At 40.3% G+C, this 21327-nt stretch overlaps 1 protein-coding gene across 1 annotated transcript in view; it reads left to right on the forward strand.

The window, feature by feature from the left end:
- Nucleotides 1–19172, forward strand: part of LOC109032418 (homeobox protein Nkx-2.1) — a 69187-nt gene extending 50015 nt beyond the window's left edge. The window contains exons 4-5 of the mRNA XM_019044536.2: nucleotides 7071–7157; nucleotides 10984–19172. Coding sequence (XP_018900081.2) covers nucleotides 7071–7157; nucleotides 10984–11217 — 321 coding nt within the window. The 3' untranslated portion in view covers nucleotides 11218–19172. The remainder of the gene's footprint in view (nucleotides 1–7070; nucleotides 7158–10983) is intronic.
- Nucleotides 19173–21327: the final 2155 nt, after the last annotated feature.

Raw genomic sequence — 21327 nt, forward strand, 5'->3', positions numbered from 1 at the left:
TCAATTAGCCGGCTGTTGCGTGTTGATCAATAATATTAAGAGAGGTTTCTATCGCGAAAAAAGCATAGAATAATGTAATTTTCTACTCGTTCGGAGTTTATGTTGATCACAGAGTGTAGAGGCACCCATCGAGACGAGCCATCGATATGGCCGTTGAGTGTTGCAAATTAAAGTCGAGAGCCGTTATTTTTTGATCAGCATAAATCGCGAGTAAGTATCGAATAAATGATTTTTGATACTCTGCTCGCGATTTATGTTCATCAAAAGTTGGAGGCGCTTCTTAAGTTTGATCGGCAACACGCAACAGTCCCTTCGACGTCCCATTTTGATCGGCTCATTTTGACCGCGTGCAAATAGCTCTTGGGGGTTCAAGTTACTTTAGAAAGTCGACGCTCAGATTCACCTAATTATGAATTATTACAGAAGAGTTGAGCCATTGATTCGACAAAATTCCCAAAAACTTGTACAGTAAGTCGTTTAGGAATTTGATGCTCAACAAGTTGCTCATCGATCATCATTAGGCAAAATGTAGCGCTGACCCCCGAACTTACTTTTACCTTCCTCGAGTACACGCTTTGCTCGCCAATCGTATGAAGTCCACCTAAAATCGTCGACTCCCGGATGAAGAAACGTAACTCTACTCCAAGGTTGCCAGATTTATTCAATTATTTTATTCGAGACATATATTTATTTAGACAATTTATTCAATTTACGAAAATGTATATGTGCAATTTTCATCCAAAATATTCAGATTTTTGCATGGAATTGGAAGCAAAATCAGTGAAATTCTCTGTTAAAAATGCCCAAAATTTCCCTGGTTAGTATGCAATTTACAAGGGGAAATTTGACATTACTGAAATGGAATGACGTCGTTTCTCGAAAGAAACGACGAAATGTATAGTCTTTTCTCCGCGTTTTTGCAGAGGCGGATCCAGGAATTTGGCAACACCGGATCGTTTCCATTTAAAACTATGCTAAATAATCGATCACTGTCGGAGCACCTGGCCCCTCCAAGAATCGATTTTTGTCCATAGGTTTAAATGGAGAAAAGACGATGTTGCCAATTAAATTGCTGGCCAAAAACCTTTGCTGTGTGAATTTTACTAGATGCTCTCGCAAATTGAAGCATATATCGATGGTTGATCGTTAAGTGTCACTCGGCGCCCCGGGGACACCTCGCTTGATCCTAACCTCCCCCTCCGCTCTCCCTCGCGAGTTTATTCATGCGCGGATAAGCTCCGAGCTCGCGGTCCAGACTTGAGGGGCTTTTTACACTCTTTCAAGTGCTGTTGGTAACAAATCATACCCTGCGGCGCGGCTCTCTCTTGTTAAATTACACTTTAGACACTCCGTTATTTCTTCAACTTAAGGTGATTCTGTAGCTCTTTTGAGAATGATTTGATGGTCGCTATCCATCAGATGGTGATTTCCGAATTTTAACATAGAGAAAAAAAGGAGGTGTATCTTGGGGATTGTTTACCCCGCGACGTAGGTCGGTACAGGCACCCTAGCAAAACCCGGAATTCTAAGTATGAAAAACGGACGATAACGTCCAATTGTTTTGCTTAAATCATCTCATGATATCATGTATTCATTAAAACCTCCTTCATGTTTACTCTCTGTGAGAAGAAAATGTTGTGAAAATTTCATGGAATAGTGTTGATTTGTTCTCCTCCAAAAAAATGAATGAAAAGGGAACGGATTTTGTAACACCGCAAACGAGATACGTGGTTTGGGAGCTTCACCATCGATTTACATCTCAATCGCAGTGATTCAGAAACTTGAACGATGTTTAATTATTTTTGGTTGATAAAAATAATAAAGCCATAATGAACGAAAATATCGCGCCGAAATTTTCTGTGATTTTATTTGAAATCATCTAAGCGCTTTTGACTCTTCGCCCTGGTTTCCAATCATTACAAGAAAAATTTGTATCATTATGCCCTCCATATTTATACAATTATCTTCACATAGCGACATCCACAAACCGAAGAGGAGGCTTATATCGCACTTTGCAGATGATACTGCCTTGGCAGAAAGAGACAAAGACATAATTTATCTCTAATCAATAGGATTACAAAAAGCTATCGATGAAATGGTGTGAGTGGTTTACTGGACAATGGCCGCCACGCTCAACGCATGTAAATCTGCTCATACTGTTTTTACAAATAGGGAAAATACCACAATTACCAGTTCTCACTAGAAGATGACACAAGTTCCCTTACGTTACAAGCGCTAGATATTTAGGAGTTTGTTTAGACTCTAGACTTACTTTTATAAGATCACATCAGAATCAAGGTGAAAGAATTAAATAAAAAGTATAAAAAAATGTATTGGTTGTTAGGCAAAAGATCAAAATTGTCAAAGAAAACAAAATTTTGCTGTATAATCAAATATTAAAACCTATATGGCAGTTATGCTTCACAACTATGGGGTTGTGCAAGCAAATCTAATATAAATAAGGTAGAAAGATTCCAGTCGAAGGTTCTACGAGAAATTATTGGAGTACCATGGTTCGTAAGGAACGAAGACATAAGGAGCGAGAATTAGAGGTACCCACGGTTAGACAAGTAATTGCTGAGACAACGAAGAGATATGAATGTCGTATTGAAAAGCATATCAATGTAGAGGCTTTAAACCTCTTAGATAGTACAATACCTGTGAAAAGGTTAAAAAGGTGGGAGACCTTTGAACTCCCATCAAGATTTATAAGTAGTTCTGTAAGGTATGAGTGAGAGTGTGAATGGAGTGTGAATGAGGGTGAAAGGAAGAATGCAAAACCATTAAACTAAAAACCTTTATGTTATAATACATTTAAGAAAGAAGGCAGAGAATTTACAATTCCTGTTCTTTTAGATAATCATAGTATTATCTAACGTTAACATATAAAATTAATGCAGTTTGTTAAGTTTTAGTTTTAAGCCACGTAGATAGATACAAGAAACACTTGTAGTAGTTACGATATATTTAAATAAAATTTCTTTTAAAAAAAAAAAAAAAAAAATCATTATGCAGTGATTCTGAAACTTGCGTTGTAACGTTAAAATTGGAGATAAATACGCTGTTCTCGCGTGCAGGCGTCGATATTTGAATTCGTTTACGGCAGGCGTAACGAGATAACTATTCGACCACGAGTGTAGGCATATTGCCGCCAACTGGATTGAAGGCGCGCCCCTCTCCAAGATGACTCCACCGCGTTCCCTTCCCTGGCTCATGCGACGTAAAAGTCTCTGCGAAACATGGTTATTCTACGATTTTTTACGTGCAATTCTCTTTCAGTGGTCGGCGGCAGTCTCGTCCGTCGATTTACGATACTCTAACAGGACGGATATTTTCAGAGTTATTTCAAAAATTTTCTCGGCCAAACCTCGTATAGTTTGTAACTGTGAATATGATTCTACTTTGAGCTCCTAATATCCAACTCTGAAAATAGCGATCCTTTCTAAAAGGTACTGTTTGATGCTGATACTATAGAGACAAGCACCATAGGTCTAGTATCTCGAAGAAATAAACTTTGAACGCGTATTTTAAAAGCGAATAGTTAAAGTTAGATATTGAACACGTTTTTCGCTCACGAGACTCGCACGAGGAAGACAATTTATAACACTTAAAGAGACGGCTGAACGCAATCGCTCAAGATTGGTTTATTCAAGGTCGTTTCACTTAACCCTTCTTTTTCGGTATTCAATTTTTAAAGTTTCAGAGGACACGTCTTTGTAGTTTTTAAAGGTCCTGTTTTCAGAGGTCTCTATTTGCCTTTTGCTCTACTACAAATCAGCGATTAAAAAAGAGATCAATTCCCTGAGAAACAGTAATTCCGCTTGTAAATTTAGAGCCTCTCTTTAAGGGGCGTGGCGCTCATGGAGCCAGGGTGGGTAAAGCCCCCCTCCCCCCAAATTTGAGATATTATCATCTGGCCATCTCTAGAAAATCTGCACACCAGAGAATAGCTTTATGCGATTTGTAACGAGAAAAATTTTGAAATATTTTTCGGGAAATTAAAGTAAAGTTGAATTTTCAGTTTGCACGCGACTTTTCACTTGAGAATGATTTTAAAATGCACTTAAGAGAGGTCAGTTTTCAAAAGTTTTCCTGGTTCCCCTCAAACTTCATTTAGTGCGAAAAAATCCAGAACTAATTCTTGGATGAGTAGGCAGTGGAGGCCAGGCAAATCTCACAAAATTGCTTTCCTACCTTCGCCAATCGCCTAACCTTTAAACTTACAGCAACGACCCTCTTTGCGCGGGGAAAAATTCTTACCACGATCCGCTGAAGATTCACCGTAATTTTCATCTAAATTACTCGGAAAGTTGGTCTCTTTGAGGCGACGAAATGAGTTTCATGCGTGCTGGATTGATATCCGTTTTTAAGCCGATACACCCGCCCACGCGCTGAAAGATAGCGTAAGGCAACAACAAGGAGAGAACACAAAAAGCGGAAGCCACAGGGAGCGAAATTATGAAAATTGAGTTAAAGCTTTAAGCGAACAAACTTAATTTCTATTCCTTGGCAATTTGTACTAAGTGGTTTTTGTTTAGCTGACTGCGCACGGGGCCTCGCCAGCTAATATTGACAAGATCTCCCCCTCCGTGCCCTCCCCCTCGTCGCGGTTGCCAATTTTAAGGCTTAAGTTCTTTTTACAGTGCTGCCGTGCGGCCATGCAAAAGAAAAATTTCGCGCGAATATACGCGCTACGCGCATTGCCGCATTTTTGTCATTTTAAAACAGGAAAGGGCAATTATTTCTCAATTTTATTTTGTAAATATTTAACTCTATCTTCATGAAATCATGACAACACATATTAACTGACCAGTTTAGAAATTTACATGGCTACCATATTTTCTCATGTAAAAAATGAATCTTTATTAGTATCTGAATTTTTCAAGATTCAACAGAGGCAAGAGAAATCATGAAAACCCTCAAAGAAAAATGTAAGACCGCGTGCTTCATGCCTTGGTGTACAAACATAAGATATGTCGAGAAACCTTCACCATAGAGTACATTGATGCATGGTTGTTCAATTTTCATTAGCAATCAGCAACGTGTAAGTTTCCGCTTGTGTTTTAATTCTAATATGAAAAGTAACCAACAGCTTCTATCGAAATTATCTGTGAATTTTCATCATTCATTCAAAAAGAGCGATCCTATTGGTTAAAATGGGTAGATTCTATGGACTAAAGGGAGAAAATGATGAACTATAACTATAGGATCTCGCGTGGGTTGCCATTAGTTTGTCTACTGCCGACCTCCTTTGTCGATTGCAACCACCTGCTTCCACCAATAGGATCCCTCCGTATTCTTCTTGTCTTCTTTGTCTATAGCTTCGTCTATCAATGGAACGTATTTCTGCCAAACGGAACAATGTGCATAGAGACATGAGCCCTGAGATCCATAAAAATATACGCATAACAGGGCTCACGTCATGATGTACATAATTTCGTTTGGCAGAAATACGTCCAATTTCAACGATCGATCTGCTGAAACTCAAAAGTGAGGGAAAAGATCGAAAGCGTTCAAAAAAATCTTGCCAGAAATGTGAGTGAAAGCCGAAGCCGGCGCGGCACGGGTCTAATAAGGAACTTAAAAGGCACAGATCGCGGGTTAATGTTGCTGCAGACTTTTAAGTGGCTCGCGGTTAACCCGAAGGCGATGGCGCGCGGAGGAAGCAGGAGCGCGGGCTCGAGAGGTTTCGATTGGTCGCGACAATGCCCGCTGAAACAAACGAGCTTCATTTGCGTTTTCCATCTTGAGCCCACTCGAGCTTTGCACTGCGCGGCTTTTGTTCGCGTGATTACGCCATTGTCGGCCGACCCCTCGTTTTTGCTCCTCGCCAGACAAAGGCGGGACCCCCGGCCCCCGGGGGGAGGGGGAGGGGAGAGGGGGGCGAGAGCGGGTCCTTTCGAAAAAACTGACTCCCCGGCCGCGGGCTCGGGAAACGCGGCGCTTTCTTCGGGATCCGAGGTGTGGACCGGAGGACCGGATGGCGGCGAGGAAGGAAGGAAGGAAGGACGGAAGGAAGGAAGGGAAAAATAAAACAGAGGAAGCGTTTTTGAATCGACGGCGACGATGTGCCCTCGCCCTTTCCAAGGACGCCGCGCCGCACAGTGGAACAAACTAGTAGAAGAGGATGGACATGAAATTTTTGGCTGAAATTTCAAATTTATATGTTGATTTTGCCACAAATTCAATTTCGAAGGGTGTTACCGGGAGAAATTTTCACGATAAAACCAATGAATCCACCCTTCTGTCTCATGTTTTCGAAAATATAAGTTTTCAAAGTTTCTAGACTTTGTCCGAATTCTCCTATTGATTCGGTCCAGTGTGCGCCGGCGCCGCGTCCCGGAAAAAAGTCTGAAGGGAGCCTTCAAAAATGGATCGCCGTACTGCCGTGCTAAGGAAAAATACCGTATGAGCATTAGGACGTTGCCAAATATAATACAAAATATGTAGTTATATATGTAAGACCAACCATGAAAATGTTTCCTCAAGATTTTTAGTTAAATCATTATTTTGTGCCGCGAGCAAACCTCGATGAAAAACGATCAAAGAAAATAATTCTCAAACATCCCAGATAATGTGTATTTTTTCGGGGGATAACTTTCAATTTATGGTTATGTAGCAACGACACGTGTTGAGCTAGAATAGTTGCATGAATGCGTCGTTATTGACAAATTTTAGTGCGCCTTCAATTTTATCCGATGCGACATGGTCATCCACCAAGCACGAATAGTTGCATGAAGGCGTTGTTATGGTGATAGACGGTGCGCCTTCAACTCTTGGACGATGCAACATGCGATGCGGGCATCCGCAGAACACGAATTATTGTAAGGTCTACACACCATGTAGTTGTGAGTTGAGCACATAGTTGTACAATCTTATCATTGTTAAGCTGATACGTCGTTTCCATAAAGAATGGCTCAATTATGGACGTATATATTTGTGCTAAAATAGATGTATGTGCATATGGTTGTGTGAAACATAGTTCCTTTCAGTATGCAAACGTCCAATTGAAAAGGTCGTAAAGTTTTGTTGGCGATTTTCGTCTAAAATATTTATTATTTTTGTTGCAGGTGAAAATTTGGTTCCAAAATCATAGATACAAATGTAAAAGACAACAGAAAGAAAAACTAATGGCCGAACAAAATGCTCAAAACCAAGTAAGTGTAAGCAACGCCACTTATCAACTATGGAATAGTTACGGCATTGTCGTTTCAGATTAACTCTTAAGATTTCCAACCTGTTTGAGTACGAAGTACCACGTCTCCGCGGGACCCCACCTCGACGTAGCCGACGTGGAAACGTAGGTACGTCCTCAAGATGACTTACGTAGGTATTTTTTCCTGTCATAATTGCCGAAAAAAAAAGAATCATTCATAATGGAAGTAATGAAATTGGCGGTAAGGTGAGCTCAAAGTTATATACTCGGCTCCTTGAGTGCGTCAGTATTGTTACCTTCAAGCGTAAACTGATGACATAGAGAAAAACAGCTGGAGGTGTTTGCATTTTGGGCATCTTAGATGACGTAGGTCGGTACAACGAGTTTATCATCGATTTTCTTGAAAATGGTGTAATTTATGGAAAAAAGTTATTCTATAAAAAAAGCTTGAAATTATATCATGAGTTGATTTGAGCAAAAAAATCGGACATTATGGTCCGTTTTTCGTACTTCGAATTCCGGATTTCGCCGGCCAGTTTATACCGACCTAATTCACAGGGTAAACAAACCTCCAGATGCAAACACCTCCTTTTTTTCTCTATGAACTGATGACATGAATTCTCGCATAGTTTTTGTCAAAAAGTGACGTCATCCATGAAGTCATCAATGCTAAGGATAAGTCAACAGATGACTGCGTCGATGACCGTATAGGTAATTATATAGTGACAGCACCGAAAATTGTACCGTTAACGCTATGAACGATCCACTGATTAATGAAGTCTTACACAACAAATAAAACATGCCCTTTCAAAATCAATGACCTTTTCATTTTAAAGATGCCATTTTCGGGGTGATTACCATTCAATCAAATTGATCAGTTAAACCATTCTAGTTTATAATCTTTGCCATTGGTGAAAATGTAATCTTTATTCCCGGTTGTGACACTGTGGAGGCCTAAAATACGGGAACCAATCAGAAATGGATTCCTATTGTCTGTACTCTCGGTATAAAGAGACCCTAGTTCCGCCACTGCTTAGCAGAGGATTTATAATCATTACGATTGGAGGTAACATACCGAGTTAATATATCTTGAAAGCGTCATGCCGGAGCTAATTCCTCTGATCCGTCATAATACGCGATAAGTTAAGCTGAAGTGGATCGCGCGAAATTCGTCGCTTGACTTGCCCGGGCAACTAATGCAATCTCTGACGTCACCGGTGGCGCCCTCCCCGCCCCCGCGGCGAAAGACAACACTAATCGGAGCGTCGAGTGTGTATCTAATGCAGGTATTGGATGTGGGAGCGAAAATTATGACTCGGGAACAAAGGGATATTGAAATTCCAGATATGTTTCCGTAGAAAGCGACCGGTGGCGCATTCCGAGTTTTTGCGCGGGGTACAGCGCAAATCCTTTTACGACATTCCGACGCGGGGGCTCAAAGAGAAATTGAATTAGTTGGCCAACTTCGCATCCCCAATCCCGAGCCGCGCTCGCTCGAGAGTCGCCCACTCCGGGACGCGCACTTCTGAAAATGTACAATTTATGACCCCCAACGAGAGGTACTTAGTTACCGACCCCCGCTTTATGTTTATGCCCGAGGATTAAGCCCAACTTATCGGGGCAGGACAGCGAATGCCCGGTCCGGTCGGCGTCTGAATTTCCAAAGCGGAGTGTTTCGGTTGACAATATCATATGGATCGTGTTAAGCAGAAAGGAACCAAGCCACATTAGTTATTGTCAAATTTAACTCTGCCGTGCTAAGCAGGCACGTAGCCCGAAGCTCCCCCTTCTAAAAGCAAAAAAAGGAGGAAGAGAATGAAGAAAAGAAGAGGTAGCAAATAAGAAAAGGCGAGAAAAGAGAGAGTTTCAACCTTCAAAATGCGTTCAAATAGCGTTAAAATTTTTATCATTTTCCAAATGTGTTGAATGCAATAATTTGAAGGTATTCTAGGCTGAAAGTTAAAAAAGGAACTTGATTTTACCGCAGAGATTGATGGAAAATCTGCGTCACAGAAGCCTCAAAATGCGTCCGAATAACTTTAAAATCTTGAGTTTTCCTTTATTCAAGAAGAGAACCTTCCTGTATTCAAGGAATTTTTTAATTGTTTTCCGGGGAGTGTGCGCTTGTAGAAAGTTGGCGTAAAGGTAACTTTTGATCAGCATCCATAGACAAATTTAAAAAATTAAAAAATTAAATATCAATCATGGGTACACAAACCCATAAGGAGTATGTGGGGTCCTTTAACTGCAAACTAGCTGCGAGGACAATCCAAGCCAGCATCCAGGGATCACCAGACCTACCTTTACATTTACATTTATAACTTTTGATCACAATTTTCGGTGTAACTTCAGTCAATTTTAGAAACTTCATTTCTTCATGTACGGCTCTCTAACCAGCGGCGTGGCGGGTTTTGCGATATATCGATTGATCTGCCTTATAAACCTATGGAAAAGGATCGATAAAAAGGGTGTTCGCAACGAAAACCTTATTAATCGATTCTTTACCATAGCTCTAAATGTGGAAATATCGATAATCGTTCATTCACGCCTCGCCACTGTCTCTAACTGGTGCATGGGCGGAAATGAGGGGCTGCGAAGCTTACCTCTCTAGAAATCTACTTAGCCCCTCTCAAGAAATAAGAATGATTTTTTAAAGAAAGTGCATGATTTATATTTTATCTTTGGAATAGTCATCGAATCACTTCTTCGGTGGAAACAGCTCAAAATTGCCCACAATTTTCCGCACTGGACACCCCTTTGATACCAGGGAAATCCCCAAAACTCTTCTTCGGAGCTGGGGAGGTCCTACAGATCCGCCTTAGAAGGGCGCTTTTTTGTGGCCCCTCCCCCCATGAAAAGTTTCTAGCTCCGCCCATCTGCCGTGATAGCGAAGAGAGCAGTAAGTGTCAACTTTTCGAAATCGAGTTTCCTTAAAAATTCGTCTGATCTCTTTCAGATGAAAACACTGAAATAGCTAAATCAGCAAAATTCATCTTAATTGTATCAAAAAGAGACATGTGAGAAAGTCGTAAGCACGCAAAAAATGACGTAGTTTCAGGCAAGACAGTGGTAAGTAACAACATTCCTCCAGCGAGCCAGCGAAAACAGTGCTTTCAAGTGAAGTGCCGCCCTCTTCTGCCGATTTTTAACCTGAAAATATGTTTGTTGCGTGTCCAAAACGCAACCACGAAAGCATGCAGAAGATAGCACTTACGACTGTCTTGCCTAACAATAACATAGCATGAAATTACCCTCCCTCCTTTTGAAATTGAACTAAAATGAGCCGATCTTTAATCATCTAAACAATTTCTACGAGTATTTTGGACGATTAGTGATAATTTAATGCTTCTGAGCCTGTTTTCTCAAAACTTCATCTTTGCACGGAGAAAAAAACTTCGTGCGCGGGACCTGGAGTTGAGATCCTATGGATATCTGAAGTTTTCGAATCACGCATCCGAAAACTTGAGGTCCAGCTACCAAAGTTTGGATCAGACATCTGAAGTACTTCGGTATGTACCGTAGGGTTCGGGTCACATATCAGTAGTGCTCCAGTACATACCTAAGTACTTCAGATGTCTGACCCTAACTTCAGCAGTTGAACCTCAAGTTCTCGGATGTGTGATCCGAAAACTTAAGAGATCCATATGACCTCAACTTCGGGTCCGATGCATAAGCTTTTCTCTCCGTGTGCACTTACCGCTGTCTCCGCCATCACGGCAGCCATGCTTGGGGTCTCCCCATACGGCGTTTGATATGACTTGTGTGGATTGTGTGTGATCTGACGGCATTGAGCATGTGCAATGTGCATCGTGCGCTTCCTGTTTCAGGCTCAAAGCTCTCCGCGACGGGTGGCGGTGCCGGTGTTGGTCAAGGACGGGAAGCCCTGCTCGGGCCCTCGGAGTCGGGCGGGGGCGGCGGGGGCGGGATGGGCGGGCGGCAGGGGGGCCAGTCGGGGCACTGCAACCCCCTGCCGCACCCCCACTCGCCCGGGCCCGGACTCCACCAGTCGTCGTCGGCCTCGCAGCATCAAGCGCAGCAGTCCTCGCTTCTTTCCAACATGAGCTACCAGCGGCAGAACCTCCAGCACCACCAGCACCAGCAGGCCAACATGTGTTCCTCCTACCTGCCGCTCCAGGCGCGCGCCTGGTAAAGTCTCCGCTCCCCCGCCGGGGCCCAAACCCCCCCGCGGGGCCGCACCAGTTCCCACGGGTGATATAAACCTTTCATTGTGATATTATTTTTCATTTGCAATTCGCCTCGCCGCACGCGATCGGATTTCCAAACAGTCTCGTCCATCTTAGATTACCTAGAGTACCTTTATAGACAGAGTATGGCCATTCGTATCTTTATACTACAGGAAAACTGTTCCGCTTTTTGATTGGTCAACGAGTTTTTAGGCTTCATGATGCTCTTAGGGCCGTAAATAAACAAACAAGATGGCGGCTCACCGTAACATCGATGAGAAGCTAAATTTGACAAAAATTTCAATTATGCGGCAGTAAACAATTTAAACGAGCATATCTACGAATAGCACACGAAAAACACATGAAAACATTGTTAAATTGCCTTTCACCTTTATCACAGGAGGATGTAAGATGTGCATAACCTCAATCTTGCTTGCTGATAACGGTCATCTTGTTTGTTTATTTACGGCCCTAAGAGCATCGTGTCTACCTATTCGCTCGCGACCAATGAAAAACCGGAACAGAAATGGTCATACTCTGTCTATAAAGGTACTCTAAGATTACCTATCTAGCCCGTATCATGCCACGATCACACGCTGAATTTAGCAGCTGAATGTGGAGGCCAACAGTCATCGCCCAACGGCTGAAATTTAGCAAATTCGAGTTATTTTCATCCAGATGTGTATTAAATCTACTCGAATAGTTCAGACAAATTCAACATTAGTCCGAATTTTGCGCGTCACGCGCAAAATTCAGGCATCGGGCCGATGACTTCCACATTCAAGCCACATTCAGCTCCCACATTCAGCGTGTGATTGCGGTATCAGATGATAAAAGTAGAGGCTTCAAAGATGCCTCATCGATGCCTTTCCTGGGCCGCTCATTGGCCAGTGGTTTAAGTCGGGGCAATCGATGAGTCTCTTTGAAGCCTCTACTTTGATCGTCTGATACGGGCTTATCAGACTGCTGCACAGTGGATCGAGTCAATTAGAGAGGTCGGTCATGAAAATTTTGACTAAAACTGCAACTGGATTGCTTTGATGTTTATTTCGTCTTATTTTCAATTTCAAGGGGTGTTTGCAGTAGACAATATCACGAAAAACCAATTTTAGAACCATTACCAACCATTACCACTTTTAGAATCTCAAAGTTGTGTATAAACGGAGTTATAAGCGTTTAAAGTTTCCAAATTTTGTCCGACTTGTCCTATTGACTCGATCCACTGTGTGCTGTCCTTGGGAAAAATACAGAATGAATCGCTAGACAGTGCCACATTTCCTTCCATAGAAAACGAATTTACGAACAATTTGCGGAAAATTCTGAATATTTATTTTCTAATTTTTCAGACGATGTTTACAATTTAATCCAAAATGTCTGAGAATGTCAACAAAAAGCCGTTTCGATGGCTTACGGAAACCAATAAAACACTCTTAACTTCGAAATCACGTACCTCCATTTCGAGGGTATTGTTACCATGCTAAGGAAGAGCACCGCGCCGCATGAACTTCTAGGACTTAGAATTGAAGGCGCTTGGATACAACTATTCGTACCCTAAGGATGTCCATGTTGCATAGTCAAACAATCGAAGGCGCGCCAGTTTTTTAAATGGAGATGCGTGCTCTATACTTGTTGGTGCTGCATAGACAAACATTGAGGACTTTCCTCCGATAAAATACACACTTGCTGGAATGAGTTGGAAATCCGATTGCGAGTGGATAGCTTGTTAGTCAATAGGGAGCTACGAAATTTGAATCGTATCTCTCTCATTTTTCTGTGTAAAATTGTAAGTAATTTTTGTTCGGTTTGCCTGGTGAATAAGTAATATACGATCCCTGTAAAACATTGTATGAGCTGTTTAAATTGAAGAGGAGGGGTTTTAATGATTAATTCGACGGAATGCATTGTTGAACCAATGTTTCAACGCATCTGCTGACAGTGCTCAATACCTGTTCTGAGATAAGAATGCTCTTGAAATTTTGCTCCGTAGACTGAGTGTCAATTGCTTCTAAAGCGGTACTGCTCATGGTCTCATTTTGAGAGAAAGACTAAAGAAATAGATATCTCTTAACACTGAGCAGGGATTTTTTTTCCTATTTCAAATAATGTTTTTTAAATACCTATCCATTTTTTCTTATTTTCTCTTTAAATAAAGAAATATACATTCGAATGAAGGAATTACTGTCTATAATAAATTCGTATGATTTTAAAAATAGAAAAAATAAAGATTTCATCTATTTCTTTAAAAACCTCATTTGAAGTGGTATAGTAAAAAACATCTTTCCTCAGTGATTCATAAAGGTGCGATTTTAATGATTGAGAAACTTAAACTTGTTTCTTTAAGTTTTGATTGCCTGCCTGTGATACGTTGTAAGATACTTTAGAGTTGTATTCAATTCTTGTAGTCAGAAAACCCCCCATTCTTTTCAATTGGTACCATTAATTAAGTTTCTGAGCTAGGTATTGACTTCAAAAGTTAATCCATTAATCAATGACCAAATTACCTTGGTGAAGCACAGTATGGGCTCCGAATGAGTTTGAGATTATTATGGTCAGGATTAAATTCTGTTTACACAATGTCCCTTAAACTGTCTTTGTTTTTTTTTGTCAGCTTGACTCCAATCATACGTTTATGAGCGGAAACCAATAATGCATTTGTAACTGGAGCAATACAGGTAGCCGAACCATATGTGTATCCATCGGCGGATCCAGCAAATTGGCGACATTGTTTTTCCTCCATTTAAACCCATGGAAATATATCGATCCTTGGAGGGGCCTGGTGCTCTGATAAGAATCGATTATTTAACATGGGTTTAAATGGAGACGATCCAGTGTTGCCAAATTGCTGGATCCGCCTCTGGTGTATCTCAATCGCGGTGCCTCGATTTCTCCAGTCGCATGTATTATTTTCAATAGTAACAAACGGCATCCTAAAACAAAGAGGTGAAAAATACTCGTCCAACTTTGCAAAAAAATAGTGAGTCTATTTTTTTTTCTTGACATACTACCAATACTGTCGTGCTAAGGAAAAACGCTACATAAGCCTTCAGCTGTTGCCATGTTCCCTTCGCTAAAATTCAAATGTACCGGGCAAATTGTGCATATTTTTATTTCAAATTTTTCAGACAATTTTGTTCGCGATTTCATCTAAAATACCTGCAAATTTTTGGGAAAATTATGCAACAAATACATGTTTTATATGAGGAAATTTGGCAACTCTCGAATGTTCATACGGCGTTCTTCCTTAGCACGGCAGAATAGTGTCTTTTCATCAAGCACCAGCTGTCATATTGTTAGTCTTGCCATGATACAACTCTGTTAATCGACTATTCTCTCTCGAATCTAAATTAATTCATGATGGACTCCCACAGCCGCAGAGGCTCCTCCCCTCCCCCTCTCCTCATCCTCCCTTCGAGCGGAAACGAACTGCAACAAAAAAAGAAAATATTTGATCGAGGAATTGTTGGCTCCTATCCGGGCTCATACCGCAATAGGGGTACGGGGACTTCTTAATAAGTCCTGCCAAAAGAACCAGAGATGAAGCTAGGGGTGGCGCTGAATGCTTCACAGCCAAACCACTTCAACGCACTACCGTTACCACCCGCCCCTTGTTTGCACGGCAGCCAAATCTCCCGTGAAATTAAATTCAAAGTAAACTATCCTCGGTCAAAAATCTTGGAGTGAGATCCGGAGTGAATTTCACTCTGAGGCTGATTGGTTCCAAAAAAACCGAAGCGTGAAGAAGAATTAATTTTTGCGCGGTTTAGCTACTTGTTCATGACTCTTTGGTTTTTCGGGGGCACTATAAACGCTATTGGTGATGATGTCATTACAAAAATGCTCCGCTATATTGAATTGGGTCCAAACGATAATAATGACATGGTGTCTTTTAATGCTAACAATGAGAATAAATTGGTAAATCAACAATGTAAGTCGGCAATCACATAACTCGGTTTGCAACGTCGCAGACTTCCTGTCATTTTTTATTCTTTAAATGGGAAACTACTCAACGGCAATTTTTTAAAACTGCCGTGATTTTTCTTCATCGTACGAAGAAAATTCTGCAAAAACTTCCAGGAATGATTTCAATTTGTTCTCCTTTAAAAAAATAACATAGAGGCGAAGATTTTCAGACACCGCAAACGAAATATGTGATTGCGCGGACTTACGCGGCCGATATTGCTTTTCTTTTCGCTCCATAAAGGCTTTTTCCCGTAGACGATAACACATTTTGTACAATCCGATTTACCTCAGAGGAAATATTCGGCTGATTTGGCAGTCGTGCTTGCATGGGTTGGCTCTCAATACTTCTCGAGTCGTTGCGATTATTATTAGACACGCCAATCGAACCCCCTGAATGGGGATGGTCCTGGGGAGGTATTACACCCCGTCGTTATTATGTTAGGTGATTTACCCTTCAATTAGAGGTTGACCGGGTCCTCGCTCCATCCCGCCTGCGCGCGTGCCACGCATCAACCCCTATCGCAGCTCTAATGCTCTAATGAGCCTCACAATCGTTTCAATCTTTAACTTATCCTTCCTTTCTCCTTGTCTGCAAAAAAAAGAGAGTTCACGACGAATTCCTCGGGCGACGATAGTCAATTTCACTCACAAGGACAAATTTTATTGAAAAAAAAAAAAAAAATTCTCGAATAGATAACTAATGCCACACCAAGTGTGTGTATGTGGCATATATCGAAAAAAGAAGGCCAAATAGTAACTCAGTAACCTCCTCCCCCTCTAGCGTCAATTCTGCCTACTGTACAATTTCAGATAGGAACACCACTCTCCGCATCACAGATGCAGTTTATACGAAAGGCAAGCTATTACAAAAATTCGCGATTAGATACCTATTGCTACACCGAGAATGTTGGTGTAGCCTAAGTTGAAAATTGAAGGCGAAATAAAAATGTGCGCAACGAGGCAACGACCATTCTCCTGCCGTGGAAATTTCGCTTCCTGTACATTTGCAGAAGCACCATTGCCCCTCTGTTCTGTAAAAGAAAACTATGACGTGTTCAGATAAATATTTATATTTCGCGGTTTTACGATTCGAATCAGGGGAGCATAATCAAAACAGGGGGTGTTTAAAAACATGGAAATATTCATTGGCATCGGACGGAAAGCTGTCAGACCATCGAGAAGACTTATCACGACAAATGCAATGCTTCGCCGTCGAACTGCCAAAATAACGCCAACTGTGATAACGGTGGGTAGAAATACAATTATCCGGGCACAATATACTGTTGTTAACGACAAATTGTCATCAAGCAGACAGATTCCCCCGAGTGATGGACAAAACACCTTTAAAATCGTTGTTGTCAAATTGTGCAATTGCGCTGAAATTCCGACGCCATTCAAAATGGATTGATTCATTACACAGAATGAAGAAAAAGCACCTCGACATATGCTAAATATCACTCAAAACTTGGCAGACGCTTTGGAGAGTTCAAAACATCTCCTTAGAAAAACATTATAATCCACTTAACCCACATAAAACTAGGTCTGAGCCTACATCGACCAGTAGTGAGGAATAAAGTCGATTTGAGTGGAGTCGAAATGAATACACATACAGATATCAAACATTAATGAGTTGGACAACGTAAAAACTTAAAAATCTGGGTCAAAAGATATACCTATTTCAATGAAAGTAGTTGATAAAATAGACTGAAGTACATTGAGGATATGATTCAAAAACTTATCCTGAAGGGGATGTATTCATTCTTTTTTCAAGGAAATGGCCTCGTTGTAAGCGTTCCAAAATTAGAAGCGCCTTCATTTCCCCGCGTAGATGATAAGATAATCTACTAAGCAAATACAGCTGTATCCAGGTGTTATTACAAGACACGCCTTTCAGTTTCCGCATATGCAACATTGCAACACGGACATCCTATGATCAGAAATGCACCTTGGCGCTACCACTAAAACCTCAAGCATGACACCCAGATACCGTCATAGACGTTTTGGAAATTTTTCTTTCTATCTAAGCTCGTACCTATAATTGACGGAAAAATAAGTACACCGATTTATATGGTAATAAAACATGCTGAAACTACAATATAAAACGCGATCGACTCAAAAATACATTGGATTCTTGAAGAGCTGAAGAAATGACCATTGATGTACAAGTTATACTTTCTTTCTTGCTGTTTTCAACTTTTTTACCTCTCAACTTAAAACTTTGTAAAATTTTTAACTGATATTTTGAGACTGTTAAAAGTGCATCTATAGGAATCAAGTGTATTGAGGAAGCGAGGGACACTGATCGGAGGGAAAATGTTATCATTCGATCTGACGGCGTCGGAGCGATGTGGGGCGGCGAAAGAGGAGTCGACACCGGCCGCAATAACACTCGAATGTTGATTCGAGATAGATCTAGTGGCCTGAATAAACAACGCTACCGAGTCGGGAATTAGCATGGGTCGTGCCGCTAGAATTTCGAATTCAGGTGCTCCTGTTTACGTTTATAGATAGCCAGCCGCTACTTTTTCATCGGCTGATTATCGAACGAAGCATTTCCGGTCCCGCTACCCTGATTAGAGCCTGATTTTGTCAGCGGCGTTTTCAATCTTTTGCCGCAATCGCACGCTGAATGTGGGAGCTGAATGTGGCTTGAATGTGGAAGTCATCGGCTCGATGCCTGAATTTCTCTCTGTGGGCGGTCGAGACTCGTCATAAGTATATTTAAATTCGACGGAAGGACCGAAAAAATTCGGCCCCTGGCTCGGAAGGGATACTGAGGTTTCGCACTTTGATATTTCGCCTTCAATTCTTTAGGTAGACCACATTTAGGTCGTACAGTGATATGACCTATCTACTCCTTTGTCTTATTTTTCCACAAACCTTGCCTTTGTTGTTAATGGAATTGGTCTCAAGGACACAAGAGATACAGAAAAATTAATACAATTTCCAGTAGTGCATACTCAAATATCATGATGAGTATACGTAAAACATGTCTGAAATCCACTCCTTAGCGCAGAATTTAAATCGTTTGAATCATGCATTTTCAAATTTATTATTTTAGGAGTTGATTACAAAACTAAATTTCCCGTTGTGTGATTCGTTTTTTCAAAACATTTTGAAGACAAAACATGTTACACATTGCTTCAATTCCTACCTCGTTAAAAGTCCATTATACATTTTTTAAAAGAACATTTTTCATTAGTATATATATAGTTTTCTTTCGAAATGTAAATGGTTGACTTTGCCGGAAAAAAAAAATCTTGCTGATTAAACTCGTATGGTTGGAGTAAGCTTTATACAAAAACTACTTTATGTTTTACGAAACACATTTTTTAGCATCCAAAAAAAAACAAATGACATTGGTTATCCTCCCTAACTACAAGTATAATTAAAAATTTGATTCACCTTTTCGATATGACTTTTGCCTCGGATTATGAGACAAGAGGAAAGTCGCACATAGTAAATAATGATATTCCGTAGACATGAATTTAGGATGTATTGTTTATTTTGTACTTTTCTGGTGTAATTTTAGCTCAATGTGTTGCACATTTAAATGTATGTAGAGTGGATCGGTAAAATAATCTATAAAAAAGGAGACACAAAGAGGGAGGAAAAATAAACGAAGTCCAAAGTTGTACATAATATAAAAAGTTGAGTTTCACTATATTTTAAAATATGACGTGTTGTATTATATGTATAAAACAATTGTATGTTATTTCAGTTTGATGTTTTATAGCACTAATTTTTTTATATCTAGACAGATCTGAACCGTGAGCTCCACATTTGGCTCTGTTCAGAATTTACCTGCCTCTGCAACGTGTAAATACTTTCAAAGCTATGTAAAAATATACTTCCTGATCTCTTGAACAAAATATGAAGGTTATCATTTGCCTTAACTGCCCTTAACATAGTTACCTAAACAATTGTTTCCATATCGATGGTGAAACTACCAAACCACGTATCTCATTTGCGGTGTTTAAAAATATCCGCTTTTATTTTATTTTTTCGAAGGAGAACAAATCAATATCATTCGTTGAGGCTCTCACAGAATTTTCTTCGCACAAAGAAGATAAACTACAGAAGTTCTCAATTAAGAATTGACATTGAGTATAGTTTTCCATATAACATATATAAAGTGTAAAGCTAGTCTGCAACATCGCAAATCGAGATACGCGATTTGGTGGTTTCACCTTCAATATGTGAATACAATCATATATTCATGAATACAAAACGGGAAGAGTCTTTAGTGTCAAAACACTCAAAATGGATGTATTGGCATACATATTCACGCCTCTTATTTGTCGTTTACGGCGCTTAAAGTTAATGCATTAAAATTTATTGTACAGCCTCTTATTGGCACAAAAATGACCAAAATCACCCTCGTAAGAATTGGCGATAGGAGCTGCGTTTCAAAATACCATACGAGTTCTTATAGCCGACTAAAGAAGACTATTGAAAATCATATAGCTGGCTGTAGAAAGCGGAGCAAATCATATAGCCGGGCTATACGAAGCTATAACAAATTATACAGTCGGGCTATAGTCCCTATCGCCGGACTTTACACTTTATCGACATTGGCTATAAAAGGTTATAAGAAATTGTGTAGAAATTCGTGTGCTTTGGAAATCATCAAGTTTGATATAGAACTACCTTAATAACACACGTTATATTTTCCTTTAAAACATTTTTTTTTTCATCCATTAAAATGAGAATAATCCATACAGAGTGTGCAAACATTTCAAAATCATGAGTTGAAAAACGCTGACTCCGCGAAATTAAATATTAGAGCCTAACACAAAGCGGAGCGGCGACGCACTGGCGCCTACAAACCTAACAGGGATACTTCACGCATTGCGCAATGCGTGAAGTATCCCTGTTAGGTTTGTAGGCGTCAATTCGCGTCTCAAGCTCTCTGCCCGCCCGCCGCGCCGCAGCGTGCCACGGCGTCTGAAGCAACTATTTAACACCAAAGGTATTGCACAGTATCATAAGAAATTGAAGGCTAACCATTTTTCAGATAATTTAGTTCACTGTTTTACCTAAAGATTCTGAAAATGTAAAAGAAAAATATTCAGAACTTTCCTCAAATATGAACATTTTATCGAAGAAAATTTGGCAACTCTCGAATGTTCGTACGGCGTTCTTCCTTAGCACGACTGACTGACGCACTAAGGAAGAACGCCATGTGAGCCATTAGACGCTGCCAAATTTCCTTTGATAAATTACGAATTTTCAAGAAAATTTGTGAGTATTCTTTGTCCGATTTTTCAAAGAATGTTGTTTGTAATTTTATCAAAAGTGGCTGAAAATTTCAAGAAAAAATATTCATAACTTTCTTCAAGACTGCATTGTTCTTGACAGGAAGTTGGGCAACTCTCGAATGTTCATACGGCGGTTTTCCATGGCACGATAGTCTAGCACTTTGCCTCGGTGAACCCTTGAGCAAGAGGCAGCAGTTCCTTTTAAATTTCGAGGATAGTCAGACAGCTCTCAGGAAGACTAGACATTATTCAAACAGTTTGACTCATGACGACAATATTAGGATATTAGCCATAAATTGCATTTGGAAATGATATCTGAGCCCAGAGGTTACTCCACATCCAGAGTGGAACGGAAAAGTCAAGAATACCGACGATGCATGACTTAGAAATATTGGTCGGAAATCTTGCCGACTTTTTTTATGCAATCGGGAGACTATTTTCTTTTCCAATTCTTTCGTAGAAGACACATTCAGAGAAAAAAAGAATGTATTTATGCTTTGTTCGTCTGAGAAAGAAGCCGAGAACGCGCGTAAATGGGTAAACAGACATTTTTGCCATCAGTTTCATCGAAACTGGAAATAAGTAATTTTGAAAAAGTTTTTTAAATCATATTTTGTGTTGAAGTACGTCAAAACAACGGACATTCCGATTTTAGCTGTTCCTTGATTCTCGGACTTTTCAGAATCATCGATGCCTCAACTGCCTCATTTTACCTATCATAAAAACATCAGAAACTGCCACAAACTTATTTTATTCTCTAGTATGC

The sequence above is a fragment of the Bemisia tabaci genome, chromosome 2 (genome assembly GCF_918797505.1).
Source record: "Bemisia tabaci chromosome 2, PGI_BMITA_v3".
NCBI lineage: Eukaryota > Metazoa > Arthropoda > Insecta > Hemiptera > Aleyrodidae > Bemisia > Bemisia tabaci.